The sequence below is a fragment of the Melospiza georgiana genome, chromosome 3, assembly GCF_028018845.1.
Source record: "Melospiza georgiana isolate bMelGeo1 chromosome 3, bMelGeo1.pri, whole genome shotgun sequence".
In the NCBI taxonomy this organism is placed as follows: domain Eukaryota; kingdom Metazoa; phylum Chordata; class Aves; order Passeriformes; family Passerellidae; genus Melospiza; species Melospiza georgiana.
The window spans coordinates 100605025-100628529 of record NC_080432.1 but is presented as its reverse complement, the minus strand read 5'-3'; the positions used below and the strand labels follow the sequence as shown (position 1 = coordinate 100628529).

General features: G+C 38.9%; 1 protein-coding gene across 1 annotated transcript in view; it reads right to left on the bottom strand.

The window, feature by feature from the left end:
- Window positions 1–724: 724 nt before the first annotated feature.
- Window positions 725–23505, bottom strand: part of LRRC1 (leucine rich repeat containing 1) — a 69001-nt gene continuing 46220 nt past the window's right edge. Inside the window, exons 5-14 of the mRNA XM_058021191.1 lie at window positions 23174–23230; window positions 21492–21555; window positions 20667–20741; window positions 18801–18945; window positions 16033–16151; window positions 14953–15036; window positions 6618–6733; window positions 5514–5686; window positions 3852–3988; window positions 725–2020 (exon numbers count right to left, since the gene is read on the bottom strand). Of these exons, the coding sequence (XP_057877174.1) occupies window positions 1862–2020; window positions 3852–3988; window positions 5514–5686; window positions 6618–6733; window positions 14953–15036; window positions 16033–16151; window positions 18801–18945; window positions 20667–20741; window positions 21492–21555; window positions 23174–23230 (1129 nt within the window). The 3' untranslated portion in view covers window positions 725–1861. The remainder of the gene's footprint in view (window positions 2021–3851; window positions 3989–5513; window positions 5687–6617; window positions 6734–14952; window positions 15037–16032; window positions 16152–18800; window positions 18946–20666; window positions 20742–21491; window positions 21556–23173; window positions 23231–23505) is intronic.

Here is a 23505-nt window from a genome sequence, read left to right as displayed (position 1 = left end):
CTGGAATGAACAAAAAGCAAACAACACAGCACATGTCACAGAGCTGCAACAGGATTTACATCTTGTTCTGACTGCAGTAGGTGCACAAGGGCAATTCATTATTTTCATCTGGTGGCAGGTCAGACAAGGCTTTACACATTCATCTTGCTGATGGAGCAGATGCTAAAAACAAAACAAGCCACAGCCTCCCAATGAGAAACTGGCATCACAGAGTCTTGCTGCCTTTAGCTTTTTTAAGAACTCTCTTTTTTAGGAACTTCCTTTCATCTCAAATGGGTTTGTTGCTGCTTTCTTGGGTATAGGCTTTACTACACTTTTAAACTTCTGTTGTGTCGATTCCAGTAAGTACTTTAAAAAGAAAATTCTACCCAAGGCTGGAGTCAGCTGTACCAAAACCTGATTTAATTTTTGGTTTTATTTTAACAGCAGCTTACCAAGAATAACCAGGAGAACTCTCCCTTGAGAAGAATAAAACTTCACTACCACTGAACTGACCTAACACCTACAAACCTCCAGCATCCTCCTGCAAAACCATGTCTTGAAGCTTAAATGAGGAATCTTGGGGAAGAGAAATGAACAGAACCCAGAGACATCAACATCAGTCTTTATCAGGCTTTTACAAAATTGTTATTTACTGAATTAAACTCAGTTAATACTTACCTTTATAAACAAATCAAAACTCACAGATTTAGTAAGACCTTGAAATCAGCATTGGGCAATAGAAGTGCAACACAGTTACAATGACAGCATTAATGAAGAGATACTTTAATTGCCGTTTTAATGATACATCACGTCTACTGAAGCTTTTAAAGATGTTTTTATTATGGTTTTATAAATTTTTATAAAACCACCAAAGCACTTTAAAGAATCATGCTTTCTTGTGTAATACATAAAACTAATTTCATACTGTGCTTCTGAAAGTCTACCATGCTGTTTTTCAAGTTATTTTACAGATGGCACATTTAAAAAAAAACAATGGAAGCATGAACTTCTAGTGACTGCAATGCAACAAGGCATCCAAACCAAGATGTTTCATTACAACTAAGTTAAAGTGTGAGTGCATTATGTAATAAACAATAGCAGTTTGGTCATTTCATCTTAATTCTGTTTACAACAAAACTAACATTTGTGCTTCACATCCTAAGATCCCATAATATAAACATAAGTTCTGTGCTGTAAAATTCCCGACAAATTATTGTCCAAAAAGAAAAACATATCTAAAGCAGGAGACCAAATCTACTCACTTTCCTCAAGAATTGCTATATTTAAGACTAATATGACATACCAAACACAATAAGGCACAATGGGTGGTACAAACAAATGAATACAGTTGTCCATGAAACTTGTTCTCTTCCACAAATACTAAAATATGTACCGCTCAAGATAAATTTTCTCTTAAAAATGAAATACATCATCTTGTTATGAAAGTCCTATACAAAAATTTAAAATTTACACCATCTGAGCTGCCAAAAAAATAAAAAAAGTGTATCGATTTCCCACAAAACTATATTTCTTGCCAGCACATCCAGCCACTGGGAAGAAGATATCCCAGCACTCTGGAAAAGAAAAGCATTATTTCCCCTGTGTTTAAGACAAAAATATTTTATTCTGCATACAGTAGTGTATTAAACTTAAAAAAGCCTAGGACTATTAAAATTACAATATTGATTTGGAAATTATTGGTTTACTGCCTGGATGAAATAAGGCACTTTCTTCCAGCAGGCTGCACTTTTCGTGTGTATGGAGACGATGAATCAGGTTCTGGTTAAAAACAAAAAGGGGCTCAGTGAGGTCCCAGGAGACGACAGGAACATTTCAACAGCAGGGGAAGACACAGGAGGTAAAACCTGGAGATGGAACTCTACACAGAAGTGGTCACTCTGTCAATGGCATTATTGACCTCGTTTTTGTTTGAATCCAGTCCTTTAGCAGCATTCATATCATTCCGTAAATTCTCCACTGTCTTTTTCATGTTCTTTAATTCTCCAGGGTGTGGAGTGGCTCGCCTTAGAAGTGTTCTCTAAAAATAAACAGTGCAATAAGTGGTTTTGCCTTTGTCTCTCTGCAAAAACAACACACACTTAAAAGGCTTCAGCATTCACATATCAAATAGTAAGTATCAATTTTTTTCCTTTTTTCCCCCCTTTTCCTTTTCAAACTACAATGCTCTGTGCTGAGCATTACTTTAAAAGCTACTTGTGTATGAAGACAGGGAAAGAGGTTTTAAGAAGTCTCTAAGAGCAAATTTTGTCCTCTTTTGGAATACTAATCTGAAAGCCATTTATGTGAAGTACAATTAAAAGTTATGAAGTGGAGATTTCTTTCATAACTATACTTGGGGACTTTTTTCCTCCCCAAAACCATACAAGTGATTTAAGATCACACTTATAGCATTCATCTGATTTTGAAAGAATCCCAGAAGATCTCTTTACAGTTTTAAACAGTGCTTGTGTGGAGCTCCATTTGCCTTTCAGCCCCACCACACAGTCTAGTTCTCTAGTTAATTGAGAACAAGCACCTTGAGAGGGAGCATTTCTCTCCCACCTTAGACAGAAGAATGTATATCATTGTGCTGAAACCTTTACAAGGAAAACAAGATTCACAAAAACTCCAGTTAGCACCCAGACTGGAGACAACAGAACACCACAAATACAATATAGGTATAATACATGTATACATGCAATTACTTTTTAGTGGCATGCATGTAAACTGTACAGAGAACAGCAGAACTGATGACCCACATGGGTGCTTTGGTCAAGACTGCTTTGGAAATCTGCCCTTTGTTCTCCTCAGTAAGATCATTAACTTCTCTAATAGGAAGGTTCTTGCTTCAAATCAGGCAAATCAAGCACTTATCCTCAACAGCTGAGCCCTCACTACTCTATGGACATTCTCAGGTTGGCAGAGCTGGTAAGCAGCATCATTCTGAACTCCCTATCAGTGAACCAAGCCTGCTAAGAGACACTTTGTTTCTGCTGCTTTGGAGAAGCAACTACCTTACTACCTTACTACTTGCTCATTTTCAAACTAAACTAAGAGGTTTTGTAGTCACTTTTAAAACTAAAGCAATCCAGACAGTGCCCTGAAGGATCTCAAGCTGAGATCTAATGAGGACCACCAGCAACGTTTCAGAGCATCAGAGCAGACTGAAAATGCGACTGAAGCAGTGTTAATCTTTACAAGGAGTTTTAATTGTTAATAAAAGCTAGTAAAACTACAGATCGTGTTGTGTTTTGATCTTCAGGATATGCAGAGCCCAACTTAATGGAGAGGTCTTATAAGTACAGTGACAGATGTTCCCACATCCTTTGTTTAAGTGGGAAACTAATGAGCAACATTCCTGCTGTTCATGGATACTATGGTTGGTTCAATGCAAATGGTGGAGTTAAAAAAAAAAAAAAGAAAAAAAGAATGAGAGAGAGCACAAAAGAGACTGGAAATAGAAATTAGAGAGACAAACAATAGCAAACTTAATGGAGACACATGCCAGAGTGCTGGAATCCTAAATTAGACCCTATATACTTTCAGGCAGTAAAGCTTCACAGATGCAGAGAAAGATCCTATCTTCTTTCTGGAAACAAAACATCATGAGCAGACAGATGAAAACAAAGCAAAGCAGAAGACTATGCTGCATCAGAATATGAAAGTTATATTCAAAGCAGAAAAAACAAAGGCATTCAAAGTCAACATAAAAAGTTTCAGCAGCCAACATGAACAGTTTCTTTTCCAAATGTACACACAAAGCATGCAGTCCAAGCTGAAATATTTACAGCAAGAGTGCTCACAGACTTTTTATACTTCTGCATTAATTTCACAGTATCTGTAGGTATCCAAAGGCTTGGAAAACCTACCATTTCATTTTCCTCTTCATCTTTTTCATCTTCTAAGAAGCGAATTGCACTGACTCTGTTCACCGCCCGCTCATTCCACGTTTCATCTGACATCTCATTCACCAAACTCTCCAATGCACCACATCGTGGTAGGTTATCTGTTAGAACAGGAAAATGTAACTCAAGATTCACAGCAACATGCATGTGAAGTCACACAATCAACATGCTTTATTGTTCATAATTGCAACATCTGCACAATCACTCATCCAATACTTAGAAGTGGCTATTTCTACTGGTTTTGGAAGAAAACAGAACTTGCATCAGTTTTCTGTTATCAAGTACATACACTTAATGGTTTCTGTATAAATTAGGAATTTCTGTACTTGGACTGTTTCAGAGTTTTGGAGTATTGGCCATATAATTTAATATACTTGCCACTATAATGCTTTTCTTGTGGAACATGGCTGCCAGCTGACATTAGCCAGTTCCCTAAACAGCATTCCATAACATAGCATCATTGCTTTTACTCACCTCATCCTTTCAGTATTGCTAGAAAAATACCTCCAACAATCTAAATTCCATGCTTTCTACCCTTGAAGCCATGAGATTCATCAGGAGAAGAGGAAATCTAATTTCTAGTAGTGACGTCTTTAAAGAAAGTCAAGTCAACCTCTGTTACTCTTCTTGAACTAGCTTAATCCTCTCTAATTCCAATGGGGTTAATTCATACATCTATTTTAATTCTTAACTATTCTTCAAATCCAGGAGCTGAAAACAGAGACTTTTCTACACTACCCCTGTTTTAATGGTTTCTATTTGCTCCAGCCATATATGATTGAAACATTGGAATTAAGCCTGGCTACCTACAATACAGATACCCACAGCAGAATTTTTCTCCTCAGGCCCCTTTGTACTCAGTGGAGAAGAATCCACATGATTTTCTTTTAAAAGTCCATTCCTGGATGGGATAAATCACTATCCAGTCATTACAAAAGAAATTTAAATATTAGCTCAGATGAATCCCCTTGAGTGTTCACATACAGCTCTAAAAGCTTGAGGAGAAAAACATTCAGAAGTTACTGGAGCAGCAACGCAGCCAACAAAAGAGTTTATGGTTCCACCTGGCCCAGAGGTAAGTTTCATCACAGGAGGTAAAAGCAACTTATACTGCAATTCTACACTTGTTAATGAATATAATAAAGCTACTGTATGGCACCTCTGCTTGAAAGAAAATTAGCTTGCTAAAAAGTAAAAAGTCCACTGTTTACTATTTGCTATGCAATTTATTTTGCTGGTAAAGAAATTGAAGATGGAAAGCCACCATTTTTCCATATATATATGTATATAAGATGTATAATCAATGTACACAAATATGGACACCACTACTGGGCCCACTTGGCAAGCCTCAAAACAGTGATATGAGTAGTGCTTTTTCTTCCAGATCTGTATTTTATTTATTGTAGCTGTCATTGTATTTTCAATAACACTTAGTGCCAATTTTTGTAGTCTCCTGAAGACTAACAGGATAATAGAAAAAAAAGGTTTAATATTGAACATTCAACCAGAACTTTGCTACTTTGCTCACTAGAGCTTATGCATATTTTACAAACCTTTATGGGACAACTCAGTAAACAAAAAAGTAATAATTCTGATCATAATGAAAAGCTGGCTCTAGGCACTCACCTTGGCAACCAGACTCAGAAGGCATCTGAGGAAGTAATACACATGTTAAAATCTTTTCTCCTGTTTCAGGGTCCGTGTCAGTCTGAAATGTCAGCAGAGGTTGGGACTGGTTATCAGACAGCCACAAAGCCTTCAGCCTTAACGCAGTCAGTGAAATGGGAAGATACATCAGCCTAGTACAAAACAGGAAAGTAAAAAAGTCAGGGCAGTGCCTGAGAGTCTTAATAGATGGTCACGAAGTCAGCTCAAGTATACATCATTGAGTTGGAACAAACAGGATTGAAATTAATGCCTGTAATAGAAGGCATTGCAGTAGTCATCAATTCCAACTACTCCATTCTTTAAAAAAAAAAAAACCAAAAAAAAACAACAAACGTGCAGCTTAACTTTATTATAACTTTATAATGCTCTGAAGCTGAAAACCAGGTAAAGCTATGCTGAGCTTTCTGTACTGCAGTAAAGTGCCCTGGAAGGCAGACAGCTGCTTCCCATCAGGAGCTTTACATGTGAACAGTGGCTAGAACAGAAATACGTAAGGGCCTGTGAGACAATTATACTGCACAGATGAGATACCATTAGCTTTTCTTCTGTTTTGGAGTTGCTTTTTTATTTAACTTCCTACTAAGAAGCTGAACTAATTTGCTGGTTTATGCTTTAATCCACTCATTTTTGTGTGTTGATGTTTGAAGATTTGTGAGAAGCTGCAAGGTCAAAGTGGCCTTCCTTATTACTCACACTGTATCATGAAGATACAACACTCAATATTGGTGACACTTGACATTACAGCTTGGTAGTTCCACCTGCAGCTCTATCCATGCCTAGATTCCCCGTTTTAATACAGAAATATATGAATCCAGAGGGTTTTTTTAAAAATCCAATTTCTTCCTCAGGGTCAAAGTAATCCAAAAATCACACTCATGACAACACACAATTTATGCTACTTTTGGCCCAGGGGGAAGACTACTTTGACAATTTCAACAGTAACACTGACATGAATGTCATAACTGGTTTTTTATTACTCTCTTCTTAGGCATAATATCTTTTGCTATCAGAAAGAATTAAGTAAATACAGCAAAAGAACATGAAAATACAAAAATCTCTTGCCTGTTTCCAGCAACATCCAGGACATGAAGTTCAGTGGCCTGTGAAATTTCAGAGGGAATTCGAGATAATCTGTTGTCACGTACAGAAAAGACGTTAAGACTGCAGCAGCCCCCAACCTACATTTGAGAAGAGGGGGGGAAAAAAAAAGCAAGTCTGGTTTTGTTGCAGTACCACAGTGTAACAAAGGCATGCAGTGCGGGTCACGGAGTGTCTCACAGCACATTCAAGTTACAATGCCTGCCAGACACTGCCCCAGAGGTACAGACTGCAAACAAGTGTCAGCTTCTGAGAAGTCTGACCTAAAGCAGGTCTGTAGGAGCACTGTCTTGAACATCTGTATCTGCAAATAATGGATAACTTTACATATAGGTCACATTCTAGCTACCTTTCAGAGCCTTCCACACCCAGAAGAAACCAGTAACCACACAGAAGCTATTCTGCGCCCAACATTCACAAACAACCATACACTTTACGTTTTCTAGCTCTAGGTTTTACATATTAATTCATTCTTTCCTCATGGCAACTTTTTATCCAAGCAAGTGCAATGGGCCTTGAAGCAAGGCAAAATGCTAAATATACCAACCAACTCCCAAAATTTGTTGAGTCCACAAAGATTAATGAAGAGCTCACTAGAAACAGAACACTGAGTAAAATCTTTGATGCCCTGATTCATTAGAAGCACCTCATTTCAACACAATTCCACATGAACTGGCCTTCTTTAATCTAATATCTTCTGTCTCTATCAATTTATCCAAATATAACCTTTTGCATTCTTTGAGTGCAAAGACGGCATTTTTCAGTTTTACCTTTAAAAATCTACGTCTTGCACCAAAGGTAGCTGCTTTCAGAAAGACAAACTCCCCACAATTGATTTAAAAAAACTCATTCCAATTTTATGTTCGAGAGGGAACTTCTATAAACAGGAAGATTATTAGCTGTAGCAACTCAAAAGCTGCTTCAAGTAACTCTCTGTTCATATTAACAAAGGAAACTTACCTATGTTTGCTTATCATACAGTTTCAAAGAGCATTGTTGTTTGTTTGCCAGTTCCAAAACTCACCAGAAGAAGGGGAAAAAAGTATTTTCTTTTCTTACTCCAAGTAATAGCAAAATATCCCAATGCCATTTCAAGCTTTCAAGTTAAGCTGACTTAGAATCTAATAATAGAGTTAGAGTCCAAACTAAACACAGTGGAAAATCTCAGTTAAAAAATGAGAGGACATCTATAGTGACATACATCTAAGAAGGTTCTCCTCTCACACTATAGCCAATATGCAACTATGCCTTGGCCAGGAGTCCCCAAAACTAAGATGAAATTATTGTGTTCTTGTTAACTGTCAGTTGTGTCTTTGCAAAACCCACAATTCAGTCCAAACCCAAGACTAAGATTAAAGACAAACAGCACAAAATATTTTAACTAGTCAAAGGAAAAATAGTGTTGATTTAACATACACTATTTACTAAGGAAAAAGCCACTTTTAAAGGATGCAACTGTGACTCACAAAATAAAACAAATGGAGCATTTACATTCCACTCACCTTCCTTTGTATCATAAATGCTTTTTAACAGAAGAAAACAGCAATCAGCTGCTCAAGGCTTCTGATTCACAAGCTATTTACAGCAGAAAGTTCAAGTGCTACATTCTTAACAAAACAAAATCTGTGCTATTTCCCTTAAATCACTGCACTTTTAAGATGCAACTATTTCACAAGATTATCAGTTTTCCCAGCCCTGTGTGCACAACAGAAGCATGAACCTTGCAAGCCATTTTAGCTCGTGAATCAAAGCCCTTGGAAACCAGCACTCAAATAGTAAGCAAACATTTCTTGGTTCAAGAATTCCACTATTCACTTTAAAGCATGTATAAATTCTTAAATAATGTGCCTTCACACGTTCACAGAACACAGTGTGATATTTAAAACAATATATACACACTAAGTGTCTAATTGGTGTTGCTAACATGAGGAGCCGTGAAAAGCAAGAAATACAATTAGGGAATGTTAATGAGCTGGCAAGTGATGCCCTCAGTGTACACAAAGTGTGCCTTTCCATGAATGAAGTTTGTGTTACTCAGTCTTGGAGCATGGAGATCCACACAGGTTAGCCAAACAAACAAAGTAAAGCCATGCAGCCCTGATGAGACTAAAATTTCTGCAATTTTGACAATGGAAAAATGCAGCAGTGGAATTGGGACAGCCTGAGTCATCATGCATTTAAAGCAGCTTAATGAAAGGAATAGGAGAACCGTGGACTGAAGAATACTTACAGGGTTATCAATTTACCTGACCCATAATTTTCCAAGCGGCTAACAATTAAGAAAATACAAGAGATGTTCAATTTATTTTTCTTTATCCATACTGGACAAGAGCATGCCAACAAATGGAGACAGAGCATACATTCTTCTACTGCCAAAGTGCGTTGCAACTCCTAAATCATTTAAACTTCAGTTAATTTAACTTTGCTTTCTATCAGTTAACAGGCTGCTGTTCAAAGGTTTTGTTTCATTCAAAGGTAGTGAAGACCTTTTATTTTAACAGGGTAGTAGGGTAGATAAAAAAGAGACACTGAATTTTTTTTAATTGAACTGTTTTTAGAAAATGCAGACAGCATTTAACAGGCAGCATTGAATGAGATACCACAAAGGAAAAAAAGACAAGCTGACAGTTAAAAATCAACTAAAATCTTTGTCATTTCAAACAAAGATGGCACCCATCCAGCAGTACAGAAAGACACCAGGTCCAATGTCTGAAAACCTAAACACGAAGCCACACCACGGAGGCAAAGTGCACACACTACACGGCATGCGGAAAGGAAAACGCCATGGGGGCCACCATGAAGTCACACGGTACCAGAACATCACTGGTTTGGCTCAGAGTGGCTAACTGAGGCAGAGCCATGCTTTCCAAGGGTCACATGCTCACAACAAACTGTGCCAGACCACCACATCTGCACCAAGGACACAGCTGAGGCCACAAGCCCATTCACCAGTTGAGCACACACTGCATTTCCAGCACGGACTTCACTTAATGGGGACAAGCATGTGCTTAGTTCTAGGCACATGAGTAACTGTTCCAAGGACTGGAGGCTTAAAGAAGTCCTCACACTCTTCTGTAGTGAGCAGGACATCAAGAAAACATCTCACATGAGTTGTGCATGCCTAAGTCGTACTCCTGAGACTTAGTTCATTTTAGCAACTTTAGTTTAAGGGTTATTGGCTTGTCACATCACGCCAACTCCAAAGAACAGTGAGCCTAGATAAAGGAAAACCACAAAAACAAAGCCCACAGGTCAGTCAGGCAGTAAATGGTCATTACTATGAAGTGCTAGTTTTAAGATCATTGGTACTATGAAGATGGAACAAAACTGCATATTTGCATTCAGGTGGGCTTGATTGAGAGGATGACTGTCACTAGGAGACCTCTGGATTCCACACAAAACTTCAACCCTTTAAACCCTTTAATGGATGATCTTATTGCTCTTTTCTTCTGTCTCAGTCTGAGGCTCACCTTTCTAACAGCTTCCTTATTCTGGAGGAACAGTAAGGCTTGGACAAACACAGGACTGTCAGCTCAACTGCTAAAACTCCTCCCATGTTCTCATCATGACCAGCATTTAGCATTTCACCCTCCTGCTTTTTTCCATTCATACATCCAGTACTAGACATCTTAGACAGTCTTCCACAAACTGCAAGCCTTACAAGAATGCTGGTGTTTCTAATGACTCTAAAGTACATCCATTTACTACTCAAAAGCTCTGAATCAATTCTGCTGTCCTTTACCAGTTAGCATCTTCCACACAGCTATAAGCAATGCAAAAAAAATACATGATGACAAATACTGTAATGATCAGTCTTCAATTGTCATGTGAATAGCTAAAAGTCCAGTGACACATCTCTTTTATTCAACTCTCAAAACAGCTGTCAGCACCAAAACCTCTCACAGACTTATACAAGCCTGATAAATATAGTGGTAATTTAAACACAGTTCCTCTTGTGTTGCAAAATCTTTTACAGCATGTCATATCCAACATTTTGTTTGGGTTCAAAGTAAATAAAGTCAGAATTTTCCTTGGCTCCACATAAAGTATGCTAATTCATTAACTGCAAGCACAGAATACATTTAGGGGTGGAAAGAACTGCCCGATTCATAATTATTAACCATTATTCTCTTTTTATTATTAACTTTAAAATTGCTACGAAAATCTTCATCAAACTCACTTCAACACCTCCTGCACCACTGGTGAATGGTAGGAGAGGAGCTCACCAAGACAGCTTCTCAGCCCTCTGACTCAACACAAGTTTAAGTTTTCCTGCACTTTTGCTTAGTACCCTTTTTCTTTTTACCTCTGAGACACACATACTTCTACACAAATGAAGAAAGAGACAGGACATCAAAAGTTAAAATCAGAAAAAACAAAGTGGTCTCTATTAATTTTAAAAAAATTTTAAAAGCACAGTTATTGCCAAAAAATCCCCTGTAGTTCTACCTAATGGAGTAATAATTCTCACAATATACCTCAGAGCCAGGAAGGACACATTACCAGATCTCTGCTGGGTGTAAAGACTCATTAACAAAAGCTATAAACTGGAAAACATTCCAAGGAGGTTATTTATGCAAGCGCCAAAATCAACACACCAGTTTCATCAGCATTCCTGTGCCAGGGTGGGATTTCAACACCAAAGAGTCACCAAGCAGGTCTTTCAAGTTTAAGGGGAAAAACATTTCTAACTATGAACAGGTTTAGACATTCTCAGTTCTTGCTGAAGTCTGTTTTACACTTCAGTCAGAGAGGCGCTGAGCTGCAGAACGAGATGCTGCAGATTAAATCTATCAGTGACTCAAGCCTTGGTCACACATTCAGTTCTTCCAGGTTTTACCTTTATCACCATACAATACAGAAGAACCTTTGAACCAGGAAACTATGAAGGTATATTTGCATACAAACTTCTCAATAATCCCAAATCAAGACATTTTACACCAAAAGATAAAGAATGGTTTTACAAGTGTGCCTTGAAGCTATCTTGCAATGTGGTTTAATACACTGACTCAAAATCAAATTCTCTTAAACTGTTAACAAAACAAAATCAAATCAACATCCTTCTATCCACTTCCCCCCCAGAAAATACACCCCACCACAGAAAAACTAAAACTCAAAGATTGTATCACCAGGCACATAATTTTCACCATCCTATCTATAAGAGTGGTCTTTGCTACAGGACTAATTCTGGCAACACCAAGCAGATACAATATTGGCTAGATGTACTCTTCTCTACAGCTGAATTCCACTTTTTTCTACACACATTACAAACTCTGTCTTTACCTCTCTCCAACAGAAACCAGTAACAGCCTCTCCCACATCCAGTTTTTATTGGGATGAAGACCACACATGCACAGCTGCTCTAGCACTTTGTAAGGCAGGGAAAGAATAGAAGAGGTAAGAAAAACACATAAAGGAAAAGATACTGAGGAAAAATATCTCCAGTGTATACTCTACTTCTGCATCCAACTCTGCTTCTGTGAGTTGGGACTCACAAGTATTGATTTTGTACAAGTACTAATTTTAATATGCAGAGGTCTGAGACCCCAGTCTTGGCCTTACTGTCTCAGGAAACATCTTAAGCAACACAGAGCAGGTAGGGTGTTTAAAATTACTTCTGTCAGAGCCTTGAGCTTGAGTTGTTTATTCTTTCTATGTTTAACATTACCAGCTTGGAATTCAAATGCACTGATCAAGAGTGAGGTGACCCTGCAGTTAGAGAAGGGCTGACTTCCTTTAAAATTCAATAATAAAAAATTAAATATTGGCAGAGCAAAGCATAAAATCTTTACATGTAATTTCAAGGCATTTGTTCTAATGAGACAGACATATTTGTGTGGACACCTTTAAAGGAAATACAAAAATTCTATTTCAAAATCATTGATAGGGAGCCAAAGAGCTCTGTTTCCCTGCCAAGCTCCCTTGGGAACCACCCTATCTCATTTTTATTTCCTGGACTTCCACAACGCCCCAAAGCTCACCTGATTCCAGACACTACCTTCCATTTCCTCATTACTCACCTTCTCCAAACACAGGCTCATCCCTATCTTCATCCCACTTCTGTGCAGGTGCCCCCCTCCCTCTCTCATGTGCACTAGACACTTTCTCATCTTTCACTTCACCCTTGGATATCTCCCAGCTCCTTCACCAACTGAGCAACACACTCTCCCTCTGAAAAACATTGCTGGTTCCAAGCCTTCAGTATGTTGCTCAGTATTAATGCCTCTACTGTTCTGCACTGAGCTCCTGACCGCACTACACCCCCAAACAGACACACTCCATCCTGCTTCACCTGCTTCTGCAGCTGAGCCCTCTCCTCTTGCCTGTCCTGTCCCTGCTCCTTCCAAGCCACACTGACTGCCCTTATGCACCACCTCCAATACTATATACTCCATTAACTGAGAAAAGTACTTATACACAACACAAGCTATTAATGGCCAATCTGGAAATAAACTGTACCAGTAAAACTTTCCATGCAAAACTCAGAACAATTCTGCTCAAAGGTGGAGTGGACATAAAATTGCACAAGTCTCAAGTACAGGTATTTTAGCAAAGAAAGTCTTCTGCTGAATGAACAAAAGATCAGAAAGATATTAAGCTATTAGAGAGCATCCAAAAGAGGTTAACAAAGATGGTGAAGGGCTTTAGGAGAATCTGTGTGAGGAGCGACTGAGGTCACTGGGTCTGTTCAGCCTGGAGAGGAGAAGACTGAGGGGAGACCTCACTGCAGTTACAGCTTCCACATGCAGGAAGAGGAGGGGCAGGCACTGATCTCTTCTCTGCAGTGAAAAGCGACAGCAATGGAGGTAATGTCCTGAAGTTGTGCCAAGGGAGGTGTAGGCTGGGTATTACAGGAAGGTTCTTCACCCAGGGTGGTTGGGCACTGGAACAGCTCCCCAGGGCAGTGGCCACAGCACAGCCTGACAGAGTTCAGGAAGTGTTTGGACAATGCTCTCAGGCACATGGGATGACTCTTGGGGTGCCATGTGCAGGGCCAGGAGGTGGACTCCTGATGGGTTCCTTCCAACTCAGCCTATTTTAAGATGAAAACTGCTATCACATACCAATCCTAGTAGTCTTCCCAGGGTCCTGTCTCTTGCTAGCCATCATACAACCTGTCTGGGTAAGCCCTGTCACAATTCTTTGTTCAAAACCAGAAGCACCACAGCAGGGAAGACACTGTTCTGCTAGAAAAGCTGCGGTACTCACATGTCTGACCCCTCACCTTCCCTCAATTAGGTGACTGGCCTGTGGTGGCTCAGACCCAGGGCACTGGAATTGTTGCTGCCAGTGCCACAGCAGCATCCTCTACCCCTGCTTGATCCCTTTTCTTCAGACAATCAGCTCTCACCCATCTCTTTGCCACTTCACTTCCTCCTCACACCTCCTTCTTTAGCTGTCCAAGCTCCGTAAGGAAGTGAGCCACAGCTGATACTCCTCTCAATTTCCATCCACTGGCTGTCACCTGAGTACATAACCCGCCTTCTCCTTAAGTGACTGAAAGTGGAGAACAAAAGCTCAGAGCCACATGTTAGATAGGAAAATTAAGAGGGAGAATTACTTGGAAAAAAATCACAGAGAAAAAATAGTACAAACAGAACCAACACACAGCTCCATGCTCCTATCACAGGATGCTGCTTTCCCAGATTCTTTCCACAATTTACTGCTGAACTAAACTAGTAAACCCTTCATTATATTTAGTTTCACAACACAAACTCTAGCCTCATTTCATTCCACATACTGTTACAACAGACAAGAAGTCCTAGTGCTCATAGTTGTAAAATATGAAGTATCTTGGGTCACATCATGTCCTTATGTTTGAGGGCAGAAGTAGTACAGAGATCTCCAACACCAAAAAGACTGTCAAGACAGTCACTGAGCCACTTTTCAGAGTATGAAACCTTCCCTTTGATATTGGTCACAGAAGTGAGGTAAGGAAGAGTGTGGCAGTAGTTTCATACTACATGCAGAAGAGACATTTTGGTGTTGCATTCACCCTACCAGAACTCCAAGTCTTCAAATAGTGCAGGACCTGACATCCACACTGGGAATTACCAGTTAAAAGCAATTAGACCCAAGTTAGTTACAAGCTAATTAAATCCAAGCCTTTCTGTTCAACTGCAAAGACATTTTGGACTTTCAAGCCACCAAATCACTACGGTTCAGATCTAGTGGACAAGTTTCTGGTTGTGATCAGTTTGCAAAGAATACCCACTGGACCAAAGTTGCCTGCTACTTCTCATAGGCATTTGAAATCAAGAGTTCTCTGTTTCTACAATGTCATCTGCACAAAACTTACCTCTTTGGGCAAGGATGTTAATTTGTTTCTATCAGCATTCAAATTGTTCAGCTTCTTTAGCTTTCCAATGCTCTTCGGCAATGACTGTGGCAACAAAAACAAAATAATATACAAACAATTCATAAATAAACAAGAGTCAAGAAAAACCACTTAACTCACTTTTAAAGTTAATTAACAGTCGATCCACTTTCAAAATTGCAGTGTAGTTAATTCTTATTACTGCCAGACTTTCCAAAAAAGATCCAAAGGTTTATATTGCAGAGCAAGTGTCTAGGAATGTCAGTTTCTAACACAAATTCACTCATTAATTATCTCTGCACTACAGTAACAGACACACAACAGCTGTGTGCAGAATGCATGTACATAGGTGTATTATCCAACTTTACATTCCCAAATTTGCTTCTCAGTTAGCTATCCCCTAACTCAGGTGCTATGAATTGACTGTTGGAGAGGCATCTTCTTAACAGTCTTAAGCTTCTAAGTCAACCAAGTACCAACTGAGCTTAAGAAATGCTCAAACCTAGTTTAGTTAAAGACAGCTACTCTCCAAGTGTCAGTGTCACATGAAGTTTCAAAATAATGGAAGGAAACACCTAACAGAAGGAATTATTCTGAGATTTTATTTTATTTGACCACACATCACATTTAACACCTGTCTAGAGCAGATCAGCAGAGCAAGGAGCAGTACAAGTTCTGCAATGCTCAGGGCTTCTATTCAGTTCCTGCAAGACTGATCCAGATAATGCACAGCAAAAACTGGCAATAATGCAATACAACACAAATCCCCCATCAAAAGCACAACTCAGTAAGTGATACCTGCACTCCACATGCTCCAATTCTCTCACTGGTCATGAAAGACTCAGGAGTGAATATGTAATTGCTTAAGCATTTGAAGGGTGGATTGTTACTACACACAATGTGATCTCCACATTCATTTAACAGGTAAGAAATAAGATGCATTTAAAGAAAATGCACTGCTTAGCAGTAGCAAGGGTGAGTAACCTAATGAGCCAAGTGATTCAGCACTTAACAGCAGCTCTTATTACCACCTGCCATTTGAGCAGCCATGACCATGCATACCTGCAGTTGGTTTTCTGTGAGAACTAGTTCAGTAAGGCTTTCACAGTCTCCAATGGAATCAGTTAGCTGGATCAGTTTGTTCTGATCAACCTTCAAAATGGACAGCCTCCGCAATTTTCCTGGACAGAAACAACAACATGGATTTTTAGTCTAGTGTACCTTTAAATATGTACATTTTTACTGCTGCTGCAAAATTTCCAGAAATCTTCTAAAACAATGAATTTTTTTTTTTTTGTAAAATAAAATAACCCAAGCACACTTCATTTAGTGCTTGCACTATTTCTGTATGTTTTAATACCACTGAATTCATACTCAATATAAATATTCATAGTCAACATTTAAGCATAATAAACTGTAATAAAGTTACAATCTGAAGGATATCTCATGTAAATACCAAGGATATGTCAACCCAAATGCCTATAAACAAGTGAAAATTATCTGTTTGTTCCTCAATTATACATGTTTATTAATAAAGGAATGTTCAGAAGATCACCTACACCTAATCAGCCACAGTGAGACTATGTTGCACTGAAGTGACAGCCCAAACCCAAACAGGATCAAGGTATCTTTGTCCTAACAGGGAACCTAATTAGTCAGACAGGAAACCGAAGTTTATTCTTTAGATGAGAAATCAAATTTCTCTTGAAGGTCATTTTCTCATGAAGAACAAAATACTATTTCAGGGCAGAAAACTCAATTTGTTCTACTCCTTTGTATCAGAATGGTCTTTGGTGCAAAAGCTGACTCAGGCAGAGCCCATAATAGAGAATTCAGGAGACAACACTAGGGGCTGATACCTCACTGCCATCCCTGTGTGGTCCAAAACAGCTGTAATAGTCCGGAGTACCAAATTCACTGATGATGCTAAATCACGAAGGGATGCCTGACACAGAAAGATAGCAACCTAAAGGGAAACCTGAGGTGTAGCACAGAGAAGTGCAGAGCTCTGCACCCAGAAAGAATAAACCTGTGCACCAGCACAGGCTGGGAAGTGAAATAAACAGCTATACAAGAGCCCCGCTGGAAAGGACATGGATATTTATGGTGAGCACCAGGCTGAATAGAAAACAGCAGTGAGCTCTCATCAGAAACAAACACCAACTAGACTACTAATTAGAATTACAGCCAACAGATCAATGGAAGTTGTTGTATCCTATCAACCTGCAATTAAACCACACCTGTAAAATCATTCTCAGCTTCATGTGATGTCCTGTTTTCCCCCTCAACTCCCCTGTTCAAGTGATGGGGATCCAGTAGGAAGCTATCAGAACAGCCAGAGCACATATGAGCTAAAGCTGAAGGAGCTGGCTTTGTTGACTCCCACCAAGAGACAGCCAAGGAGGCGTCTGGGAGCTGCCCAGAGCCCCTTGCAGGGCAGTTATGGACACGAGAGAGCCAAACTCTCCTCTGCAGGGGCAGGTGAGGCAGCAATGGCTGCAAACCACAGCGTGGGTGATCCCATCTGGCCACCGGAGCAGCTTCCTCAGTGGGAGGTGGTGCAGCACTGGCACAGGCTGCCTGGGGGTGCTGGAGCTCCATCAGAGCTCTGGGGACTGAGGGGACGCAGGCACAGCTGACTGAGCCACTGCTGCTGGTGAGAGCCCTGCTTCGAGAGCTCTGCAGATCCACCAGTCCCACCACGGATCCAGCGATGAGCAGGGCAATGCCCAGGAGCTGCCACAGAGACCAGCAAAGTTCTCTTCTGCCAACAAGCTCTGTCCAGCCAGGTGCATGGGCTGCTGCCTTTCAGAAGCTACAGCTCCATTTCTGATGTACAACAAATGGCACTGACCTCCATTTCTGATGTACAACAACTGTACTGGCCAGCACAGGTCAGCAGAGAGGGCTGCTACAACTCCCTGACAAACACAAATTAGGCAGCTGTAGGACCCACAACTTCCAGACCACTCCCACAAGTCAACTTCTAGAGAAACTTTTCTTAGTCTTATACAGAATATATAGGAAGGGGGAAGGTCTGACCACTCTTTTCTGAATGTTAAATAGTGTTAAACCATATTAACGAGTCCTCTTTCCCCTACATCTTTACTTTGGGGGGTCTTTAAAAAAACAAAAGTCCCCCCAAGGAGAAGGCATACTCCTACAATGTGGAACTTTCCAGAAAAACAGCTGATGAGTAAAGGAAAAAAAAAGCTTGTTCGTCTACTTGTGACAACTACTGCATGGGTAAAAAACATACACCTTAAAAAAGGCACTGGTAATGCTTCAGGAAACATTCTTCAATTACTGAACCCAGTCTAAGGGGTCAGACACAGAAAGGTTGTAGTTTGAATCCTCAAGGCAAGGATTAATGCACTGCAAGGCAAAGAGTCTTCCACTAGGTTCAGTAGAGGATTAATCACATTATCTAGCTGAAGATAAATACACATCACCATTCAAAATTCTGAATTTTTGGTAGTGATACTTTCAGTCAGTCTTATCACTTGACTCACAGCACATTACAAGCTAAAATTTTACAGTGTTAAAGAGTTCTGATGGTGAAATGGATACAATGGGAATTGAAGGGACATATTAACATTTATGTTGTTGGGAGGTATCAAGTTAAGACTGAAAGAGGATTATGAAGGAATCATTATGCAGACAATTAAAATGCAGCATTAATAGAGCTATGCATTTGTTACTCAGCAAAAGGAATAATAACCAACATGAGACAAGCTCATCTCTTGCACAAAAAGACTTTAAAAAGCCAAATTACTTCCAGTTACAGTGGGTTAAATGGTTCTGTGTGATAGCATTCACTTTGGACTCACCAATGCCATCAGGTAAGACCTGAAGTAAATTCTGAGAAACAAGCAAGTCTGTTAAAGAAGTCAGACCACTAATTTCTTCAGGAAGGCATTCCAATTTATTTTCAGAAACATCCAGACAAAGCAGGTTTTTCAGGTTTCCTACTTCCTGCAATACAAGGAAAAAAAATTTAAGTCATGCCCAAACACGTAAGAAAGCACTTTGAAAAATGTACCACCACAATGAAATTCCACAAAGAAAAACAATTATCTGCATGACCTCTTAATTGGCCATTCTTTGTGTGACCTCTAAATGCAGAAAAAAAGTAAATATTTACACTTTACATATGATAAACTAACCAAGTGATTCAGTCACACTTTCTGATTTTAAATATTAAACTTGCTTTAGTAGTCAGGCAAGCTATGCTGAGCACACCCAGGCAAGCACCAGCCAAACCTGGAGTTTTCCTCAAGTAAAGACTGCAGAGTTGTTTTTTTCAGAATGGCAGATTATCAACCACCACCTAATTAAAGCCTACCCCTCCCAATCAACCCTAGGCAAATTAAGATTAGTCTCTCTTGGCTGCTACAGCAACATGCCATGACATCTAGGGATTTCATATCTGCACATCTCCCAACTACAACAAATGCAGAAATAAGAATTGGGGGTGTTGCTCTAGCAATTATGTTTGAACTGCCAAGTTATACTGCTATCACCTACTATTATTAATGACTAATTAAGTTTTTATCATGGCAATCCAACCATTAGACAGAGAAATACCTTTGTTAGCTATCAGAGCACCCCCCCATTCCCCACACACACAGACATCCCTATACACACCTGAGGACAGATATCATTTTAGTCATCCAAATCACCTTTCAGAGAAAAGGCTGAGGAAGAAATGCCTTTTACTTTTATATATATTAAGTTTTCACACAGCAATGGCCTTGATCCTAATTTACAAATCAATCCTTTTACTTTTGAACTGTCTGCCCCTCAAGAGGATCTTTTATTAAACACATGCCCTTTATCCTATCCTACAAGTTCATCCTTTCAACTTTGGACAAAATACACAATAATGGCCAGTTTCACTAAAAATGGCTGCTAAAGTCACACTTCACCTTTTATGAGTGATCATCTCTACTTACTAGGCCAAGCCAACAAAAACAAAGTCAACTAAGCCCACTAAACTGTAACTGATTTACAAGACACACAGTTGACAACAAGATCCATGCAGCAAGTAACAGCAAATTGGAAGAGGAACAGAAGAAAACAGGTTTTGACTTTGCTATAAGGGAAAAAGAGGGAAGAGGAACCATCTCACATATTATAAGAATTTAGAGCGCTATAAGCTTTAAATGCTAAGTTTCCTTATCCTGTGACTGATATCAGATGAGGGATTTGCCTGCATAAATCAAAATTTCTATTTATGGCAGCAGTTCCATTATTGTACTTCTTCTAAACACCATGCTTAAATGGATGCAGATGACTACAAAAAATAAAAAAAAAAATCATAATCAAAAACTTTTAAAACTGCAATTCAGACAGATACACAAGGTGAGGATTAGCTCAGACAACTAATGGCTTCCTAATCTTAGGGCAAGAACTATAAACAGAGGATGTGTCATCCTACAAACTGAACAACGTGCCTATTAGGAAACAATTCCTTTGTCAAAATGCTTAAAAGAAATTTTCTGACAACACACAGTATCATGGCCAATCCCTTGCAAAGGAATTTTTCAAGAGAAACCGCTTACACACCCAAAACCAAACCCAGGCAAAGTAGACTGAGAAAATATTCCATTTTAAAGCACTTCCCTGTAGGAATGAATGAAAATGTTTTCTTTCAAGAACATCTTCAAAACAGTAGCAGTAGAGCTCATTTTTACCTGAGGTATTTCAGCTAATTGGTTTCCATCCAACCAAAGGTCTTTAAGATTGAAAAGTGCACCAATTGTTTCTGGCTATAACATAAAAAGCAGTAAAGTTAAGTAGCATAGGAGCTTCAAGTAAAAAAAAATTGCCATCCCACAATTACAGTCTAAGTAAACCAATTCTTACTGCACTATTTAGAGGTACCTTGGTTAGAAGTAGCAAGGGAACTGTATTTGGGAACTCCATCATACAAATTAATTGCTACAGCTTAATAATCTACCATTCTTTCCTGGCATGCACTAACAAATTGCCTGCACACCCCTGACCTACTGAAAATCCATCCAACATTTACCTGAATCACTTTTAGGAGATGACAGATATATTTTTGGTACATCAATCTGCAATAATGTAGGACCTCTAGACCTTCAACAGTTTTGCCTCAGTCCCTTCCCAAAGACTCCCACTCTCACCCTGGAAATTTAAGTTCCATCTGTGCTTAGCCCATCCAGCTCCTGACACAAGTCCATGTGGTCACTGTAACTGCAAGCACAGACAAGATTTTGTGTCCCTCCTCTCCTTCTTATTTCCATAAAAAAAGCTGTGCTGCACTCTCATTTTCTAGAGATCAGCTGAGGTTTTTTGAGTAAAGTGATACTGTACTGAACAAGACTAAACAGATATGAAAGCACCAGCTCACTGTCAAAATTCATCTGTACCTATAAAAAGACTCTCCCTCCATGCATTTTTCTTTCCTCAGTTTTGGACATCCTACAACCTATTTAATCTAAATTATGCATAAAACAAGACCCATGTGCAGTTTCAGTGGTATGTTCTCTTACCAAATGATAAAGTTCATTGTTTCCTAAATCAAGTTCTTCTAGTCGCTGCAGCTGGGCAAGTGATCTGTGAGATGAGATAAATCAAAACAAAACCACATTAGACTAAAGCAACAGAAACCCCATGTATTTGAATAAGCTCATTTTACTGAAACTTGCATTTCAAATTACAATGTACTGTAGGCAGACAGTTATTTTACCAGGCACAGACTGTTTGCAGTACTATCTTACTGAAAAAAATAATTTAAAATAATTTGGTTTGTCAGTGTAACTGTATGACCTTGAAACTTAAAACTTAGTAGAGACAATGAAATCTTTTTTTTTTTTTTTTTTTTTTTTTTTTTTTTTTTTTTATTTTAACAGTAAGTCCCCAGGGTAGCAAATGCCACATGCTTTAGTATAGTTAGTTAGATTCACTTTTAGGGGAGTTTTTTTTTTTTTTACAGTTTGCAACTGGATAAAAATTCCCCATAGTCATCACATAACTCTGTGACTCGAGACTCAATATCCATCATTGATCATCTCAACATGATCCATCAATTTCTGAAATACTTCTGCTTTTGAGACTGCAAACAGAGGGAAACACAAAAGGATGGAAAAGAAGTTCAAAGCAACAGACAAGAGAGGGCCACCCTTCAAATCAGGCTCATAGAGCTCTTGCTTACTTTCCCCAAAGCTGCAGTAGCACGAAAACCAGAGAGAATTGTCAGCTGCATTACTGACAGTCAGGATTTTCATGGAGTAATAAAATTGTCAACGTTTTTGATAGCTTCATACTGACACTGCATGGCCAAACTCAGCTAGCAATTCCTATCTTCTGACCACTGACAATTAAGTGTCTTGTGGCTCACTGCTATGAACAGCCACAACCAAGGCACTTGTATAGATTGACAGGAAAAAATTACCCCAAAGCAATAGGGGAAGAGATTCTGATTTTAAAAAGTTAAATCCTGCACAGTATCTATTAGATAAACAAGCAGAACAGGAGTCACCAAAACTCTTTCAAGAAGCAACCAGATAGTGAAGGAAGGAAGAAAACTTCTTCACTAGAGAAAGAAGAAGCTGCTCCCAAGCAGACAAAAAGGATCCCCAAAGTATAAGATACCATATTAGTCTAACAAAAGACCACCAGTTCCTCTGTCACAATACAGACAGAGACATCTAGATAACTTTTTTCTCCAAAAATCACAGTGGGTGAAGTCAGACTTCAGATATCAGTAGGCCAAGGGTTCTACCTCCAGGTTTTAGAAGCTTTTGGCTACTCAGCCCTGAATACAAACACTTATTTAAATGCCATAAAGGTCTGGAGTGAAAATCTCAGAGCTCTTACTGCTCTACTTTCACAGTTACAAAATTTCACCATGAGAACAACCCAAACCACCACTCCCACTTGCAGATGGGCTTGTCCAATGCATGCAGGACATGTTTGGTGATACTCTGTGTCATACAGAATACTTTTTTATAGAACAAATACACTCCATGCAGACTACAGGTTCCTGCTACTAATCAAGTACAACTAGAAGTAAATGATGTAAGTAAATGTTGCTAAAAGAAGGCTGTATCTCATGTTGTCAATTGGCTTTGAATATTTTTTTCTAGTTGTCATTTCGTTTCATAATGTTAGCAGATTTTAAGAATAAGAACGTTTTATGTTAATATAATGAAACATGTGCAATGTGACTTACTCAGGTAAATACGTCAGCAAATTTTCTCTCAGTTCCAGTGAAGCCAGGTTATAAAGACTAAAAAAAAAAAAAAAATTAATACCAGTAATACCAGTTTACTTTTTATATTCCATATTCTATGAAGAAAAATGTGCATTAACACAGTTTAAAACAAGTTGCTATAAACTGATTTTTTGTTGTTTTGATTACACCAGATCATCTTGTGAAAGGCAGAATAGAAAGAATAAGTTTTTGCTTGTTTCTCTGTGATACTTCAACACATTAAAGCTAGAAGGTAAACAGACAAAACAGAGATTTCCATTTGTTAAAAGGTTTGTAGCTGCAAGCTACTA